The sequence below is a fragment of the Opisthorchis viverrini genome (assembly GCF_000715545.1).
Source record: "Opisthorchis viverrini unplaced genomic scaffold opera_v5_603, whole genome shotgun sequence".
Taxonomy (NCBI): Eukaryota; Metazoa; Platyhelminthes; class Trematoda; order Opisthorchiida; family Opisthorchiidae; genus Opisthorchis; species Opisthorchis viverrini.
In genome coordinates this window covers 74,687-94,703 of record NW_008752265.1, presented here as the reverse complement: position 1 = coordinate 94,703, position 20,017 = coordinate 74,687, and the positions used below count along the sequence as shown (strand labels likewise).

General features: G+C 43.7%; 1 protein-coding gene across 1 annotated transcript in view; it reads left to right on the top strand.

Annotated features, from left to right (window-relative positions):
* The window catches only part of T265_15559 (hypothetical protein), a gene marked incomplete at both ends in the record, with an annotated part of 47,771 nt that extends 34,273 nt beyond the window's left edge, over positions 1 to 13,498 (top strand). The window contains 6 exons of the mRNA XM_009178605.1: positions 189 to 289; positions 996 to 1,187; positions 2,015 to 2,173; positions 3,729 to 3,818; positions 11,295 to 11,467; positions 13,126 to 13,498. Coding sequence (XP_009176869.1) covers positions 189 to 289; positions 996 to 1,187; positions 2,015 to 2,173; positions 3,729 to 3,818; positions 11,295 to 11,467; positions 13,126 to 13,498 — 1,088 coding nt within the window. The remainder of the gene's footprint in view (positions 1 to 188; positions 290 to 995; positions 1,188 to 2,014; positions 2,174 to 3,728; positions 3,819 to 11,294; positions 11,468 to 13,125) is intronic.
* Positions 13,499 to 20,017: the final 6,519 nt, after the last annotated feature.

Sequence of the window (20,017 nt, the reverse complement as noted above, 5' to 3'; positions counted from 1 at the left end):
CCAATAAATGACTTCTCAGCGGATGTCTTTCCTCCTTCCACCTATACCTTTTTCGTTTGATAGTGAAAAACTTTCCTAAACCGGAGTGGTTCGTATTACATACGTCTTTTAGTTGGGTGTTTAAAAAGAGTGGGTTATGTTACACTGGCTAGTATGAAGCATACCGTTTTCTTCCAATGCCACTGTAGATATTCCTGCTGCAGACGTGGGACTGATGATCACTTACGCCGTCAGTCTTGTCGGCTTGTTCCAGTGGTGCATCAGACAGAGTGCGGAAGTAGAAAATCAGGTAAGTACAACTTTGGATAGCTTTTATCGCACAAGGTTTATTTATTGCATGCCTATTTGTTGAACCGATAGCACCAAAACGCAGATTTACGGTGACATGTTGGTGGTATTCGCCGCCTCTGACATTTTGCATGTTACTAGATTAGACAGTGAATCTGTGTGTTCCGAAAGCAATCGAACATTTGAGCGATCCAGGATCTGGAGTAGTTTGACTGGACGTTTCCACAATCTGTGGCCATTTGTTTGATGGGTTTAGGACCCTCATCACTGTTATCGGCTGATCACCATTACCTGTACCGTCACTACCTCAGAATCTCAATTTCAAACTCTGTAATGCTAAGGACAGATAGATTATAAACCGCTCGAAAACTGGGCAATTTGGCTTGAGTGCGTTCATTGGCTGTAGGTAAGGTCGCCGTTGATTTTTTTGCCGAGTATGATAATTTACTTGCAGACGTTTTGTCATCACCTGTGAAGACATTATCAATGCATGCGTTAGTCTGTAACCAACAAATTAGCTTTTTTGCTCTAGAGAAGTGGAAGCTTAGCTTATTACGTCATAAAACGCTGAACGGCTGTCTCGGAAATCGGTATGTTGACTACCTGTCCATCTCTGAACGTATTCATGGAGAAAAGAGCATTTGGATTCGTATGCCAAACTTGATACATTTTGGACCGTCATCGCTATTTCTATTTGAACATCTCAGATGGTATCGGTTGAGCGGGCCGTAGAATACATGGACCTGGAGCCGGAAATCACGCAACCGCCGATAACCGAACTGCCAGATGACTGGCCCAAATTTGGCCGAATTGTGTTTGACAATCTGTGGCTCCGTTATCATGAATCAGCATCTTGGGCTCTTAAGGGCATCAGCTTGGATATCGTCGCTGGTCTTAAGGTGAGTGTCACTGTCAGATTACGGTATTTCCGTGCCAGCTACCAGTGGTTCGACTTCTTCCAGATGGTAGCTCACTGAGTTTAGATGCCATCGGTTCCCAAGACGAGTAACAACACACTTTTTCTGGTTTGACCAGAAGACTCAACTAAATTCCAGCTGTCTCTCGTTCTTCAGCCGAATATGCTGCACTAAGACGACCTTATGTTTCACTTTCTACGATATTCTTAACATTACGGTGTTTTTTGAAGAGGGATCAAACTACTCATAACGTTACTGAAAAGACTTCGCCTTTCTTTAGGCACAGTACCTGTGCTTTTCGTCAACCCTATGTTCTACTTGAACTCAACTTGTACGCCATTCGCGTAATTCACGCATTCGCACATAAATTCGGTTTTCCTGAGATAATCGACTGAGCCCCAGCTGAAGAATACCCTGAAGGAAAATTTAGCAGGGTTTCAATGGATTCTCTCAATAATACCAACTCAGTTTTTAAATGAGTGTACTTGGGAAATTTCATCTAGTTTGCCGTTCAAGTACAACATCAGTTTGACGGAAGGTAGGAGACTGTGCCTACTTAATACGGGTGAAACTAGTCGTGGGCTGTCGAAGAGTTTTCAGCAATCTTATGGGCAGTGTGTCCCAGCAGAGAATCATGTGCTTTTTAGTTTTTAATTTTTATTATGGTAATACAGATTTTATTCTGGTATGGGCAAAGCAAATACGTCTCGACAACCTTCACCACACCGCTAGTATTAGGTGAAATCATTCATTAACTGCAATGCAACTCACTACGTCTAACAAATGAAACATGTTCCTATCCTTTCAAGGTCGGTGTTGTTGGCCGTACCGGAGCCGGAAAAAGTTCGCTTATTTCTGCATTATTTCGGCTGGTGGAAACACAAGAAGGGAAGCTTATGGTTGATGGAATCGACGTTGCTCACGTTGAGCTCAAGGAACTCCGAAGGAGAATCTCCATCATTCCGCAGGTGAGTTTTTCATTCTGACTGCTGTTCGTGCGGTATAACGCGCCCCTGGGATCAACCTTAAAATGTCTGTGATACTACTGACAACATGCCATTACCTCTTTCCATCTTTGAGACTTGTCCAATAAGCATAATTCTCAAATTTTGGTCAGACTTAATTAGCGCTCAAAAACCACATGAAACGCATACAGAGTTCAAAACGCATTTGCGAATCAAGGTGGTTCTAATGACTGGCTAAATCGAACCTCTGTCTAGTGCGTCGGCCAAGTGTTTTTTTACCTAATATTTGATAATCATCCAGCTGTAACACCTTTTTGGTGCTTAGCTGCTATGCCACCTGGAGGAAGCACAAGTGCTGCGATACTGCCAGGTTGCCCAAGTCCAGGCAGGACGAGTCGAGATGCAGAGGTCGAGTTTGAGCCACGGACCTGCCTGCCAGTAAATTCGCGCTGTGACCACTGTAATTTTATACCATAAAATACTTTGGCATTTTGAAGGGTGTTTGCCTTAATCAGCCCAGCCATATTCCCTATCGTGTTTCAGCTTCCATTCTTTTAGGATGTGCAACTCGCTTAACATCGTCTGTAGATTAGTGAATTACAAGCAACTATCTTTAGGGTTGATTTTCTCCTAGCTGAAGAGAAAATGATCCAAAGATTTACCAAGGAGAAGACGTAACGTCTGTAGTTTCTTGTGTCTTCGATGCTGGGGAGTCAAGCTGCGATATTGTAGGATCCTCATAGCGGACAACCCTACTGAACAGATCCGCAATGGATCGTAATGTGCTTTGCACATTACCTCAGCAGCGTTTTTGAAAGAGGAGACTGCCTGCATGACTATTTGTCTTTCACTCTGTTGATTAAATTACCAGCCTTGTCAAGTGTGACAGTTTTCTTTTGAGATGCTGAAGAAATGTGATGTACTGGGAAAATTGTCAACCGTTAGCTTGGCAAGTTTAGTGCGATGGCTCGGTCATGTGCTACGCATGCCGAAACACCGTCTACCGAGACGAGTGTTGTTCTTCGTGCCTCCTTCAGGATGGCGCAAAACGCGAGGTGGACAGTACATGACTTGGCAGAAAGGCGTGAAAGAGATCACGAAGTGTTTGGGTGTTGTACGCCTCCCAGGATGGGGTCCCCGTGACCCCGTCTGTGCTTGGCTGGAGACGTTGCAAGAAATGGCGGCTAGTCGATGTCAGTGGCGTTCGTGCTGTCAGTTTCTTTCCAGATTGTCTGATTGAGCGGTTGGAGATGTAGGCACCTCAGTATGCTTGACATAGGCCAGCACTAGGTCCCCTCCCTCACCCACTCTTTTTCTCTTCTTGGCCCTACATTTGTTAAGCTGAAATGCGGTTAACTGGATGATTGTCACGAAAGCTTAGAGCTTCAAAGACTTATGTTGTAGCCCTTTTCTTTGGAAAAGTCGCAAGGTGGTTAGTGAAGAATCTGTTTTGAGTCGGGGACGAAGTGGCCGGTCTGTCGTACATTAGTTTAACCTTCACAAATTTCAAGTTAACCTGTATTGGGCTTTCCACCATTTTTCTTTCTAATCCATAAAGGATCCTATTATGTTCTCCGGAACAATCCGCTCAAATCTGGACCCTGATCATCGTTTAGAGGACTCGGCTATATGGGACGCACTTTCCTCAGTAAGTCATTTTATGTTCAGTTTACTAAACAAGAGAACAAGGCACTTCCCCAGTCTGTTCCACTGTAGCTGTATTGCCTTGGACCTCTGATTGATTGATCAGTATCGTTTGTTTCAAAAATTAACCCGAACTTATTTCCCTTTTGCAGACAGTTAACACTATTAATTTGGTTAATCCAATTGGGGATGAACTGTTTTCTTCGTAGATCTGCTTATGAACAAGGGTTACATGTTTGTGCACATTTCAGTCACTCAGTTGAGTTAAATTCATCAGCTATTAACCGTGCACCACGAGCCCGTTGATTCCAGCTGCTACCTGGAATTGGGGAAGTATTGGACATACAGTCAAGCCTTGGATGCAATGGCATATTCAGCTAGTTTGAGGACTGGGTAGCTACACACTGGAGGCGATAGGTTCGATGCACATGCGCCACCGACTGCGCGATTGGGCCGTTTCTGCCAGTGTCATTAACCGTTAGTAAGTATAATCCCGGGGTCCCTATCCGGGTAGGCGGCAGTTCTTGACTTGTCTCAGCTACTGGCTAGTGTTTTCATACTTCGTTACCAAGCTATACATTTTCCATCTCTCGGTCGCTTCCACTCAGCACAGAGTCGGACGAAAAGAGCCTTACGAGGCAAACTATCTTCTGCCATGCGAAGTACATGTCGCTCTTCGCACATTCTGTGTGACGTTTGTTCAAGAGTACCACGTCCTGCCTACTTTCGGAGTGCAAGGTTGTCGACTACTCTCCTGAGTTTCTCCGTAAAAGTTGTACATTGCCTGTAGCACGTATTTTTGTCACTTGGTATCTCTCCCTACGACACTGATTTCCTGTTTGAACTGATCTCTTTTTATTCTTGCCAATAGTTTTGATGGTTCATACATTAGCTCACAATCTCAGGATTGTCATTATTATAGAATTTCACACTTTTAACTGGACTACGTGAACTCTAGCAATACGTACATTTGAGTATATGCGTGCCCAAGGGCAGTTAAACAAAGGGATCAATTAGTTGACAAACAAGGTTACGACCACTTGTTTCCACATTTTTCATTGTCACAATCCTTCAGCAATCATGAACAACTCTCGGGTACTATCGATCACTGTTTTGATTATTTCTCATTCTCCAGGGCCATTTCGATTATCGCCTGTCGGATATCTTCAAAGACGAAGGAAAACGGAGTTAAACGGGGAAATATATCCCCGAAACACCACTAGGCAATCAGAACTTCCGATAATTCTGAAATGACTCAGAGCAGCTGTGTCCCAAAGCTTTTCTTGTCACTGGCCTGGATAAACTTAATTGCACTGACACAGCTGACCAATCTATTGTCTTTGTTCACCTTGAAAAGGACCACTATACCATATTATGAGTAATACTGTATTCAGGAAACTTATCTAACCCCTGGGTTGCCAAATTAATCGCCAGTCGCTTTCCCAACCGATATCTTCTCGCCTTCGGGCAAAAGTGCAACTATATGGAACGTCTTAAGTATTACGTCCGCAACCTCAAAAAGGTTTATGGAATTACCAATCCATCGGTGGCACTCGTGTACTTGTGAAACTGATTGAGAAAACGAGATAATACACATTCCACTGTCTGCTGACTCTAGGCATTTTGCCATCTGCTCGATCTTCGATGTCTTTTCTTCACTGGATCGTACTTAAAAGATGGTTTGGCTTCTCTTCCTGGACGATACAAGTGTGTATGGTAAAGTGGGGCTGTTACAGCTTTCCCCTGAAGACCGCAGCTTAGTGGGTCTCCTCGAGCCTCCTCGTGGCTTGTTCAGAATGTAAAATCCACACTGATATCTTATGTGACTAAGACTGGACAACACTTTTGGCGGAAATGTGTGGTTTCCGAGGGAGTGGTTTTTTCACCATCCCTATTCTAGTTGTTTGATACCAGCTGGCCTATCTGCAGTTTCCCCCTCAGCTGCAAATGTGTCGTGATTGGGTCTACATCCGACCGACCAGAAGCTTGTGTAAAACTGCTGACCGGATGCAGTGCACTAGGTGATCTCAGGGGCCTCTCTTATTACAGTGTCGTGATGTGCCGCGATGCAGGCTTTCCCATCATCCAAAGAAAGTTCATATAATAACCAACTCAGTAAGCTTTCCATCATCCCTGATGATCAGTTCTGTAGTCAAAGATCCCCCATTGCTAGACACTCATGGATACCCCCCACCCCGCGCGTAACTTCAGATAATTGACTAGTATCAAGTCGGATTTTACTGAGGTCTGATAACTGGCTTTCTGCACTCTCCAACTCCGAATGTTATATTTGTTTGATCCTGGGATTCGTCATTGGATTTTTCCCCCAAGGATGAACTTATTTTTCGCTTACCGTAGTCTCCTGACTACTTGGGGGACACTTCTGCTTCATTGTACCGTCCACAAAGCAGTGGAAAATAAAATGATATACTTTTTGATCATCAAACAGAAACGTTCGTTGTAACTGTGGGTCCTATTGAATGCCCAGTGCCTTCCTTATCATTTCCTACTCAGGATTGTTCCATTTTCTGATCTAAAGTAGAAATTCGAACTCAACTTTTCTCATACTGCAACTTCCGCAACTTTGTTGTATTATACCTTATCGGGCATCTACCTGGTAGTTGGACTTCATCACTTCACATGAATCCAACTATCTTGCAACATCTGTCAATCTGAGTGTAGGTGACGGCAAATTCCGCTTGATTCTCTCTTCTCGTGTGTTTTTACAACTCTTGTCATTTTCCATGTTCAGAGTTCACCTCCAAGTGCATGATTTTCTTCTTTAGTTGGGCTTGGGAGTCACTGGTTTTGGTCTTTGCTCCAACAAAAACGCGAAAGGCTCATTTCAAAGGGAACTGGTAATGCACTATGCACTTCGGACCACTGCTCTTAGCATTGTTGAACCGGCTGGGATAAATTAAATCCCATTGTCTCACTGGTGTAATCTCACAAATGTTTGCACTCACTCACTCTGAGTGTGGGTGATTCAGGGAATTGAGATAAAAATCGATTGGAGTAATACCCCACCGATCAACCCCATCCATCTGTTCGACCGATAGTGATTGGTTTTTGTGTACTTCGAGTAGCCAGGTGATCTAAACAGCTTTAAAAATTATCGCTGGCTATTTCTATCGGGATCAGGCGTCTACGCGTTTCCAAAAACTAGATAGCTATTTCGTATGTTTTCTCCGTTGCTGCACGGTAGTCATCTCATCGTGCTTACTAGATGTTTATGGTAAATATTTTATGATAACACGAAAAGGCATGTTTACTTAGTCTCATACGAGGAACAACCCACTAGGTATGACGTATTCATTGTGAACAACTGGCGCTGACTTTCTTTGGATGGCGTAATGTATTATGTTTCTACTGTAAACAGCCTCTTATGAGGGTGCTTTCGCTCCCCACATGACATGCGGAAGGCATGCCCCCAAATGTGCGTTCGTGCATGACCACTGGAGTGTGTGTGTGGGGGGGTGGGGGTTCTGACCACCGAAGTGCAGGTACGGGAGATTTCTGCTGGATTTCGCCATCTGAACCTGTTGAGGATTGCAAATCCAATGTTGACCTTTGGCCGCTATTCGCGGACTACGGTGAGTTGAAAGGCCCAGGAGCTGGGAATAACCTTTAATGGTGGCAAAGGAAGAATACCACTGCTGTATTCATAGAGTTACCGCTGAATTTGCACATAGTCAAGCTTGGATATTCGTAGTGGAGTGAGGAGAACTGAGTCCCCAATGCTCGATTCTGATTGGCCCGTATGTTGACCTATATGAACATCACCTTTTGATCCGTAGCCGGTTCGCGACACATTTATCCGATCCACGTGACGTTCGGTGATTTCAGGCAGCTCAGCTCTGGACAAGAAGGTTGAAAGTGGTCACCAAATGCATAGATAACATCCGCTTATTGCGGTTTGCCCATATGTCCCGCAACGATACACATCCGGGCATTGTGTTCCATAAAGCAGGATCGGGAACGACTTTGAAGTACCGGTTTCTCTGTGCGATGAATGTGCCTCAGGAAAAGGACATTGTGACTAGTTCGCAATTGATTCAGATATATTTACTCAGGATATTGATAGAGTCCATACAACAGATGAAATCGACTGTTTACTCATCTTTTTCTTTGCATTCAATTTTTAACATAAGGACCAATGATGATCACAGGCTGTTCACTATATGGTCGCTGGTTTGTTCGCTGAGCTGGGCAATTTGATTGCATCGGTGACATCGAGATGACATAATTAGTGCATTATTGGAGAGCGTGGTAGAGCGTAGCGATCGGGTGGCGGTTGTGCCTGTTCAGTATATCCGAGACCAAGCATATACTGGGAGCACTGGTTACAAAGGCATCCACTTCCGCTGTTAACTTCTGGGCGCCAGAATCCCTACAGCTAATTAGTTTGGCCTAATTCACACCTACTGTTGAAAGTAACTGATCACGTTTTGAATCTTAGGTATGTCCTCGCTAATCAGGGTCGGAAACCGGGATTGGCGAATTTCGGAAGTAGATGTTTCATTTTTTATCCTTAGTGTCCTGGGATTTTGATATTGTCCACCAGTCAGCAAAACGGTGCACGCAAACTCATGAGTCGCGAAAGCCGAAGGTGCCGCCATAACCAGTGGTTGGCATACGGTACTGAGATGATGGAGTGGCTAGATTTGCGCTAGGTACATGCAGAAGAAGCGTGACGATATCAATATACTGAAGAAACGCTTCAGATTTACTTGTTTCATCTGCATAAGTAAGGGGATAAAATTGCATTTATCTGTTCTGTGCGTTTAGTTCACCTGACGTCGGCGAGTCAGCTAGTGTTTATCACGTTGGTAGGTGTGAGTTAATTGTTTGACCATGAGTCCCAGCTGTTTGAAGTCGTTTTCAAACTCCATTACATGACGTAAGTAAAAAGAAATTGATTCAGTTTTGGCTTCTGTGCACCTGAGACGTAGTTTTGGGTTAACCGATCCCGATTATATTTCGTAATGCAAGCTGAATGCACTTTTTAGCGCATTGATATAATAACTCTAGCTTGACCATATATGTGACAATTTATCGGTTTTACACTCAAAACCGACGACAAAATGCCCAAGGTTTTCTGTTGCAATTTCAGCCCTTTGTTAGTGACAGCTCGATCTCCAACCGGGATAGTGACAAAGGTCTCTAATAACTACGAAACGGTTCATCAAACCACTAGTAATCACGAAGGAGTAGCGTGCGTTTTTCACACTGATTTCAACCCCTAATGAGGTTGTTGACATTCGGCTGGAAGGCATTAGTGCCTAATCCATTCGAATCGCAGGGTACTGATGAAGATTTGGCCCCTCGTCGAGCAGTCTGGTTTCCAGGATATTTTAACAAGAATAGTGTGAATAGAAATCCGGTGGATTTTGCAAGTCCAGCTTATGAGTCATCGGACATCACTCCACACATGCAACATTGCCCATACTGCAGTGATGTGTATAACGACGCTGCTGTACTCTTTCGCTGATCTCTGCACCTGACTTTCTTGCATTCCAAATAGGAGGATGCGGATAAGTCGCAATGAGGATACACCACTGCCGATGAGTTTCTCGCTGGCTGACCGAACTGCCGCTATCGCGTTCAGATGATGTACATGTCGGGACATGTACATTAACCCTTCTTTAGGCTGCTATAGCATGCTGCCCTATACGAATGAACTATTTGTTTTGTCTGCTTTCTGCCTGATCGAGGTGACGGATTGATTGATTACCAGGTCTGTTGGAACGTACAACTTGACCCTAGCGCACTTTGCGCTGGTCTGACGTAAACAAGGCTAGCGGTATTTCGGCAAGGTCACCTGACAGTATCGGAAACAAATATGCGTGTCACAGTTGTTGTTGCAATGCTCTCGTGACCGTTGATTTGGCTTAGCGTACACACTCATTGGTTCGATCAGTCGAACTAGCGGATTCAAGAAGAGTTGAATGCTTGCACGTCTAATCACGGTCATTGCTGTCATTATCGCATAACACCAAGTTTTCATCTTCAGCTATTTCATAACACCTTTGTAGCATCGTTTGACCAGTCCGTCAACCGAACCTCGATACAATAGACATAGATAGGATACTGTGGTTTGATATATAGCCCCGGTCGATGCACAACTGAAGTTTGCGAGAAGCTTCAGTGACAGCATTTTGCTTCTGTGTGGCTAAGTAAAATTATCACCAGTACGACTGCCGGTTAACCTAAGCGGTAAAGTACATTGGGATGTGCCGTTAAAAATAACATAATGGGGTCCGTTTGGAAGAAGAACTGTAACACCTTACACTGTTCACTGCTGCAAAGCATGACACTGAAGATATCCCTATCACGGTGTGAAAAGCGGAGATGGTCCAACAAAGTGAAAGCAGCAAGTCGTGTTAAAAAAACGCTTACCTGACCGGTGTTTGTCATGGTCAGATGCGGCAAATACATAAGCAACAGCAATAAGTCAGCGATGAGTGGCAGGAAGACTCACATCCTCTCAAAGAACACCGTATAAAGTTGACTTCCATATTTTCCCCGAAAAGCTTACCGCACACCTGTTCCAAAGACGGGACACATTTTTATCCTCGAGTTCAACTACCGCACCAAATTGCGACGGTATATTAGAAGAATTGATAAGCATCAGTCCATGGGGACCGAAGTGAATAAAGTTTGAGGAGCACGTGACATCCAGCGAAATTGGGGACAAAGATACACAATCTCGAAACATTTGCAATTGCCAAATTGATTGATGGTGTAAATGAGCAAACCGCGTCAGGTGCCATATCTTCTTAGGGTTATTTCAAGCCTTAGGACTGGAGAAATTGTCCCATAGAAGGAAACGCCACAAGTACAACGAACTTGATATCCGAAGTTGACCGTCACACTTACTTCATTGTCTGGTTGCACCATTGCGATTCATTGGTAGGCTTCGATTCTCGTAAATTGAGTCTACGATCCATCTGGCTTGTGTAGGTTGCCGAAATCATTCAGTGGAGGAGCTACATTAACGAGCAGAGAATGCGAGTCATGCAATACAATGTGCAGCTCACTTTCATGTTCGTACTCATACTGAACGACCTACGTGTGTTTTTGGCGAATATTTCAAGAGGACTGTCTGGCTAGAGAGAAGCGAATGAAATATGTATATGCTAAGCTTAATATAGTAGTTTGCCTATGCTTGCATATTTTCAAATTCTATCATCAAACAATACCATTCTTCATACCCATGTGGATTAAATCCCTCTGTTCAGGTGATTGTCCCACCTTAACCGTAGTCGTGGATCAAACACTTTTCAACATCGTGATCTTGAACCTAGCCTTGACATTTCGGTTACTGAAATTCTTTAATTTTAATCATATCGATGCATGAACGTACGATCTTGTACGTCCCATTTTGTGGTTCATATAGTGAGAGGCTTATTTAATATGATATAATTCAATTTAATTTGGTTCAGTTCATTTTATTTACTTCCCCTCCACACATTCCCAGGTGCAGTTGAATCGAACTGTTTCAGGATTACCCGGTGAACTGGATTTCTGCGTTTCCGAAGGTGGCACCAATTTCAGTACCGGGCAAAGGCAACTGCTCGCCTTGGCCAGGGCCATCCTTGGTGGGAATAGAATAATTGTTGTGGACGAGGCGACTGCCAATGTGGATCCCTAGTAAGAACTTGGTCAATGTACCATACTGTGCACAGCGGACAGGCACCGACCGATTTCTTATTCAAAATGCTAGCAGCGGACGACGAAGGCCCCTTTTCAGTGACTTCGCATACGCCCCGTGAAATACCCATAATAAACGTGAACCTCTCTCCTTTTGTATCTCTCTACATTCCAATGTTAACAAGGGCCGGAGGGCCATTATCGTAGTTTAGAATACGAGGCGAATCTATTAAGAGGGATAGATACCCAAAACTAATGCACTTTGCTGGCTCACTTAGTTCATACCGCTCTGAGGAAGTGTATTCCGGTTTCGTGAAAGTGACATGTGGGAATGGTTGGTTAGTGACTTTGTAGAGCGTTTGCTACGTTGACCTTGAATAGGATTGCCGGTTATTCTTCTAAGGTTCGACGTTATCCTTCCTGTCACCAACAAAAGAGCCTTCGTGGTTACGCTGAAGAGTAATCGTTCTCCGTGGTATTTTTTCTTATAAAAGTCTCGGTGAAGCTGCCGTGCCGCCTGACTCAGGGACTTTCTGGAGCTTGCGCTCTATGGTGACAAAATTAGTCCTATAGATATCATGGGCCCTGATGTAAACGGTATCCAAGGATTTGGCGAATATACACTCACTTGCACACTAATTTGGTTTTCCGAGAAACTCACCTGGAACCCAGCTGAATCTTTCGTTTGTGATGTCCTCAGGCAACTGAATGTGTTGCACCAGGCCGCCTCATGTTTCAGTCGCTACGATATTCGAGATATCGCGATACATGTATATATTTGTGATGCACTCACTACTCATAAGGTTGCTTAAAATCCGTCGACAGTGTGTCGACAATGTGTCTGTCAATCGACCTATTTCCATCCAAGATGGACGAACAACTCTCCTGCCTGAATCATATCGCCGAAAACAGTCGTGGGCTGTCGATGGATTTTCAGCAACCTTATGAGTAGTACATTACAAAGATATACATGTATCGCGGTGTCTCGAATATCGTAGCGACTGAAACATGAGGCCGCCTGGTGCAGCACATTCAGTTGCGTGAGAGCATCATAAACGAGAGATTCAGCTGGGTTCCAGGTGAGTCTCTCGAAAGAACCAAATTAGTTTGCAAATGAGTGTATATTCGCTTTTTCGTGTATTTTTTTTATTCGCAGCTGATCATTCGATTGATAATGGAAAAGTTGCAATTACGTGACATCTAATTCGTAGGTAGTTTCTCTCAGCTGACCTGACCTAGATTGAGAGTGAACACAATCGTGAAATTACATTTATCTCACCAGTTGAACGATGTGTGTTGGTATTGGTTTGTTTTTTCTTTGTAATTTACTACGCATAAGGTTGCTGAAAATCCGTCGACAGATCACGACCGATTTCGCCCTTTTTGGGGCTCATCAGGTAGGCGCAGTCCCCGGGTTTCCGTCAACCTTATGTTCTACTTGAAACCAAATTGCACGAATTTAGAGAATACACACTCGTTTGCAAACTGATTTAATTTTTCGAGAGACTCGCCTGGAACCCATCTGAGTCTCTCGTTTGTGGTGTTCTCAGGCAACTGAATGTACCCAAGGATTTTTTACCTCTACTGATACCTTTTCAGTCGAAAATCATTGACTTATGTTAATAACCCAGTTTTTTTCTATCCTTTATAATCCACAGCACTGACTCAATTATTCAGAAAACGTTGCGCTCCCAGTTTGCCTCCTGCACCGTGATAACTGTCGCGCATCGGTTACATACGGTGATCGATAACGATCTTATGGTTGTTATGGAAGATGGCCGAATCGTGGAGGTTGGTGTTCCTCATGAATTGCTCAACCCGGAACTATCCAGCCAAGACAAAGAAGCCCTAGGTAGCGGCACGCAACCGATGGTGGTCACAAAGTTAGATGCTCAGAAGCCGGTTTCTGGTCAAGGACCACTTGCTGACTTGGTTAAGCATACGAGTTTGGAAGAATCCGTCCTACTGGCACGACTCGCTCGTGATGCCTACTGCAAGACGCTGACTCGCTTCGTGCTTTCAAAGTTGTGAACAACCGATTCATAATCGAGTGCGAGTTGATTACAGTCTACTAATCAAGTGCCACTGTATCTATACAAATTTCTCTTTTTCTCATTCCAAAGCCGACTGCCGAACCTCTTCAATCAAACTATTTCACATCCACCAGATTTTTCAAACCATACACCATGGATTTATTTTGCACCAGTGAGTCAACGTTCACACTTCTCATCGAGCTTCCAAAAGTTGATAAGATTTTGCACAGCTTATTGCGTCTTTTTTTACTGCTGTGGTGGCAGCGAATCAACCGTAGATTTTCGTCTAATTTTCTAAGCTGACGTCAACTTGGAGCGTAAGTGCAGTTCCTAGGCTAGTTCTTTGAATTGTTCTACTCGGTTTGACATGATGTGGTATCACCAATCAGGGTCTTCTAGTACTCAATGTGCAGTGACCTGTATAATTAGTATGCTGAAAAGCCTGGGTGCTGTATTTAGAAGGACAGGCTAAAACACAGTTGTAATGGTCCCTAGGATATACTTATATGACTGGATCGTTGAGCGACCAGTTTGCAATGGGAAGTTGTCGGGACTATGTATTATCTGCTGACTCATCCATACTGATCAATAAGGGGAGGATGATATCTATTAGGTCAGAATGCTTGTCAGAGAAACACCCGTCTGGAAAGTAAGACGTCATGTGGTTTGGTTTTTAGGGATTTCGATACAACTCTTCTACGTGCCTCAGCATTTTGTGATGTTACATGTTCGAGAGGCTGCTGATGGGAATTCTATGTTTGTGGGAAAACTTCTCAAAGCGTGTTTTCTTTTGACTTTTTCGGAACCTAAAAAAGCAATCTCTAACAGGAATGGTGATATATTCCTAAAGTACTTTTATACGGTATGTATTGTGACCCAAGACTCGCTGGATTCCGTGTTTGATGTAAATAGTTTCCGGTTGAGTTTGAGGTAATAAATTGTCCTGGGATTGGGATCTGTATCGTATGAGGAATCCTCAGATAGCGCCCACGCTTTTCATGACATACTTCGTCCCCTTCTGTCATATCAATCTCTGTTTCCGACACTTCGAATAAGGCACGGAAATCAGCACTGTTCTCGCCAGGCGGTAACTCCACATGCGTACGACTTGATGTGACCCCTTTAGCTTGCAATGTTTGGTGCATTCTTTGGATGCAGTATCACTCACTTCACGAGGAGCCCGTCTCTTGATCACATTGTGAGTTTGTGATTCCAACTATTCTTCTGTACAGAAACGGCCTCGTGTCAGAACATAATTTCAGCTGGCTTTCGTTGATGTTCGGCGTCGCGACTCCATTCTAAGATCACCATCCAAATGAGCCTCAAAAGCACTTAGTATAACTGCATACGTATTTACGATTCAGGCAACAACAATAACTGAGCTCTTAGCCCACTGCAAGATGGCGTTCAAAGCGTAGTAGAGGCTTTTTAAGAATATCAAATTTACAGCTTGCTGAGACGTATGCATATACAATATATAGATAGCAATTTCGGCGCACTTCCGGGATACTCTCAAAGATATTGCCATGCGAACCGCATGCATTTGATCATCCATGGGCAATATTTAAGCAGAGAGCCTTAAGCTCGGTAGCTTCAAAGAATACCGAACATTGCAGAATCAACGGGATCTGGATCACCAGAGTTGCGCAACCGGATGCAAGAGCAAACCAATGAGTAGGTGAAGCAGCCGTACTTGGGTCTTGAATCTTCGTTTCAGATAGACAACACACATCAGTGGAAAATGAATCCAATAGGCACACTAAGGTGCTTGCTTTGCATTTTGCTGTAAAGTTCGAATGGCGAAGACCGGCAACAAACACGCGGTCGATGGCATTACACCACGGCCCATGTGACCTAAGACTATTTGCAGGTGCTTAGTTCATGGTTGGGATAATGCCAGGGATCCAGACCTGAACAAAAGGATGATTAAGGTCCTCAACCAAATTATTTGGCTTAAAAGCTTAACCACAAGGCAGTGGTGGTTGAACTAAGACCATCAGAGCAGCTTGCATCTCAACCTAGGTGACCAGGAGACCGTTATTCATACTTCTCCCCATTGACCAACAGAGGACGAGAGGCTCTGTGAGTGTTAGATGTACACTACCTGGTATAGCTCTATGGGTTATCGAGGTTCACAAACCGTCGCACCACAGTAAGGTCCGGTCTCCTCGCTCTGAAATCCAACAATAGTCGGTTCGCGCAAAACCTCGACAAACGTCGATACACGTGAAATTCGGTGGTGAAGTGAGGTTACAAACGCCGAGATAAAAGTAACCTTAGAGTTTTTGGCGAACAGACCTCCGTTTATTAGGGGACTGTGGTGATTTCCTAATCATTATTTTGAAAAAGTTAATTTCGGACCCGAAGTTCTAGTTCCTCCTTAACTCTAGTGGTGAAGTACCTATGAGTTCTGTTACTGACTTGTTCCACAGTTACGTATAAATTGGTTCACAGATTTCGTCTGGTCCCTACATGTTGATCTTCTTTTGGGGATGGCAGGGGGTAACTTTCGAGTCTGGTCGAGAACATGTCGATCTCCAGGTTGTATTTACGATTTAGTGTTGCCAAGATCATTGCACCATCTCATTTGGAGGGTAGGTGAATGTAAGCTGGCTACTCAGATCCAGTACCACGCTTAGTGAGTCCAAATCCTTTAGCGTTTCTGGGTGAAGCGCAAAACACGTCTGTTTTGTCTAAGGCTCTTACCCCGTTCCGTTTCTAAGGTAATGGCGTGATACTACCTTCACCTGTTCTGGTACGTTCCTGAAGACGGATCCCTTAGATCTAAGTATTATCAAGATGTCTAGAAACGATAAACAGTTCCTGGCTTTTCCCTCGTGTGTAACAGCAAGATTTAAACGAACACACTCATGCGAATATGCTGGCTATTATCATACTAACATCTGCGTAGCGTTGTCAGTAATTCAAATCCAGGATACACCCTGTGAGTTACCTCTTCAAATAGCCAAAACTAGGTCAAGCAGACTTTCCGTCTACCAGTTAATAAGTCAAGTTCGAGATGTTGAAACTGGCGTTTTCAATTCATATCTGTAGCAGTCGTTATTAGGAGGTCTGTCGAAATGGAGAGATGAAAAATTTCCGACCGAAATGCGGCACATGGACGTCAATGATTTCGTGTGAATAGACGTTTTTAAAAGGCAGCTGCACTCTACAGTGCACGTGTGATCATCCCCAGGCCTTTGAATTAATTTCACCACAGCGTTTGCCACCAACCTTCGCCACTGGAATTCACGTTTTCTGGGCATTGTCGGTGTTGTTGTAACAAATCAATCAAAACCACTGTGTTCTAAGCATTTTCCGAGAAACTTAGGCTCTCTCCGACTTAGTATTGCAGCAGCTCCTGTCGTTTTGTCTAGTCGGCTGACCTATCTGATCCGTAATTACACGCCGCATTTTGTCCTTAGGTTGCTATAAAACCTGTCTTCAAGATTAACGGCCTTGGAACTGACGATACGATGGGAACTGCCTGCGTTTACCAGGGCGTTTTTTTGCGTTACTCAATATGTCCTAGTGCGACTGTCGGATTGGTGTTATTGCTTGTGAGCTGAACAAACTAAGTGAGCGTGACGGAACTGCCTGCGTTTACCAGGGCGTTTTTTGCGTTACTCAATATGTTCTAGTGCGACTGTCGGATTGGTGTTCTTGCTTGTGAGCTGAACAAACTAAGTACGCGTGATAACACTGCGCCTCTGACGAAAATTCTGAAAGTTTCGCACGCACAGCCTCTCCACTGGTAGTTCAAACAAAAATGCTGTTGCTAGTAGCGGGTGATTAGCAGTGTGATAAACACGTTATAAGAAGGGATATAGCCGTATTCATTCTTCAGTAATGGAATCCACATAGCATTATTATGGGTTGCGTTACCCTTTGAGTGACGTCTTCTCAGTTGAGTGTTTCGCTCGTCGGGTGAAAACCAAAAGAACACAACACACAATTACTCTATGGGAGGTTATGATTTCGAAACTTCATACTGTTCCGTGAGATGCGCTAACCTGAATATGTTGTTAAAGATGAAATGGCTGTATGGTATTTCTCGGCTTTTGAGGGTATACTGGCTTCGCTGGCACGACGAAATCTCGGTTGAAATGCCCAGAATATTCTCAAAACTGTTGTTGATCTGTTCGAAGAACCTTGTAGTTGGAATAAAAACTTTTCACTACCAATCGATATAACGTCGTCAGTATGGGGTTGAACGGTAAATCCCCCCTCTTCTGTCTGCGAGTATACAGTCTCTAAACAATGTCTAGAAGCTCATTATCCGCACAATACTCTCAGCTGCAAAACCTTTACAATTGGAGTAAAACTTTCTACGCTAGAATGTTGAATTTTGTTGCGTATATGCTGAAATCAAAAACCGTCTTGATTCAGGTCCACATTTCCGCAGCTCACCAAATTTCATTGTTCACTGGAGCAACCACGCCTCTGGCTAGAAAGTTTTGTGGGATAATTTACCAGTATTGTGGAGACCCCGAGGTGCCCAAACGGAGCTTGAAAGTTTGGACTTTTACTCTCAAATTGGTTTCCTGATTGCTCTGGTCCAGCAGGGACACGTCATAGCTTTCGAAGATTCAACTCCGTTGCGCGAATATTGAACGCTCAATGTCCAATCACCCTACGACGATTGTCCGTTCCCAACTTAACTTCCGCTGGACTTAGTTCATCTGTATGGGATTGTGATCACAATTCATTGTGCCGGTTTTGTTCGTTGGGCGCTTTCAATTCGGCATTTCTATTTCTCCGCTGTGATTGGACCGTTTTTTCCGGTTTCGCGTTCCGATTTCCTTCCAATTGATTGATGGATTGTAAAAAACTGATTTCCACACGCTGCGAACAAATAAGTCAATATCACAAAAGCAGAAGATTTTCAAGGTCCCGGTAAACATGTAGCCAACGGTTGCCAGAGGTCGCCAAGTTTTGAAGATTTATTACCACTGATTTTGTTGATGCAAAAAAGCTAATTACATGAGTTATTAAATAAAAGCCTACTGAAAGCCAGGAAAACGGAGTAAGTTGTATGTTGGCCACCACTGAAAATGTTTTGTTTGAGTACACAGCCGATTCAATATCTCATATATGGCGTAAAGTCCGGTTCTCCCAAGCTGAGTTATCACTCGCCCACTAGTTTCCCTAATTCGTACATCTGCGGCGACTGTGGACAAGTGTAAACTAAGTGCACAGCGCTCAGATAACGGTTTTTGGTTACTGGACTTACCCATGTAAATACGGATTTACTGCTTTAGAAAGCGTGAAATATTTTCTTGAATATGTTTACACCTTGGAGGCTGAGGATAAATTTTGTCACCTCGTTGTTTACTTTCATTATTTTGGTATATCTTCCAGGGCACAACGAGTGTATTTGTAAACTCTTCAGATATATATAGACCTGTTTTTGTCTACAGTATACATAGCTTGGTGCATTTGTCAAGTGCATTTGTCACATCAGCACACATCGGCATGCTAGGCATTTTAGCATTCCATTGGTACCATTCGAGGAACAGATATGCCGCCAGTAGTGTAGGTGACAGGCCAAAGAAAATGGTTAAAAAGGCCTTATACAGGCGTACATCAACTCAACGGGAAGCCCCAGATCAGTTAACAGAGGGATCGCTCAGTGACAGAGAGCAGCAGTACACTTGGTTCGTTGCAACTGGCTACCCTTCAGTATTTGTCGGTGGCAGTCATCGAAGCATGCATCCGTAATCGAAGATCAGGCATCATTCAGAAGTTCTGAAGATTCAAACGCTTTGCTAACTAACACTCATCCATCAGCGAACTGCTTAAATTCGTTCAATGCGGTTATAACATTGTCTGATCCGGAATGAAGGGTTTACGCCAAGGATCCCAAACCCGCTTAGGTTTTCGAACATCAACGGTTCTTTCAGGGATTAATTCAACGATTTCTGCGAGGATAATAAACTTGAGAACTCGCTTAGGAAAGACAAACCCAATAGGTGGCGCCATGATTTTCTATCCCATTTGGCTTCAAAACTTAGATCTAAAATGCTGCTCAGTGTGCATCTCAAGTTTCAAGGTTCGGACCGTTGACTTCGGATTAGAAAGCACTCTATGTTGTGTTCCTCTGCATTTGAATGGTTTCGTGAGGAAACTGTGTCTAGCGATGTCCTCATTGGTTATTTTATGCACTTTCTATCTTACATATCTCGACCGCAGTTATCTTTATCGAAATCTCACCTTAAAAACAACCGCGAAACAATGGGCTTTTACAGACGTATTCTAACACAAACGGTTTATCAGTAATTAAGCAGTCCGTATTTTAGACCAAAATTAAGTATCATTTCCGTATCGTTTTGAATCTCTTTCTTGAAAATTCGTATTTTCCTCAATTTCTGTACATCTCAGCCCAAGCGGTTTGACGTAGACCACATAGAGTGTTTAGGAGTCCGTGCGAGTAATACGGAGGAAGGTGCGTCGGACCATCCGTAAAATGGCGAATGCCTTTTGGGCCGATTTCTCATGGTGTAGTGCGAAGGACAAG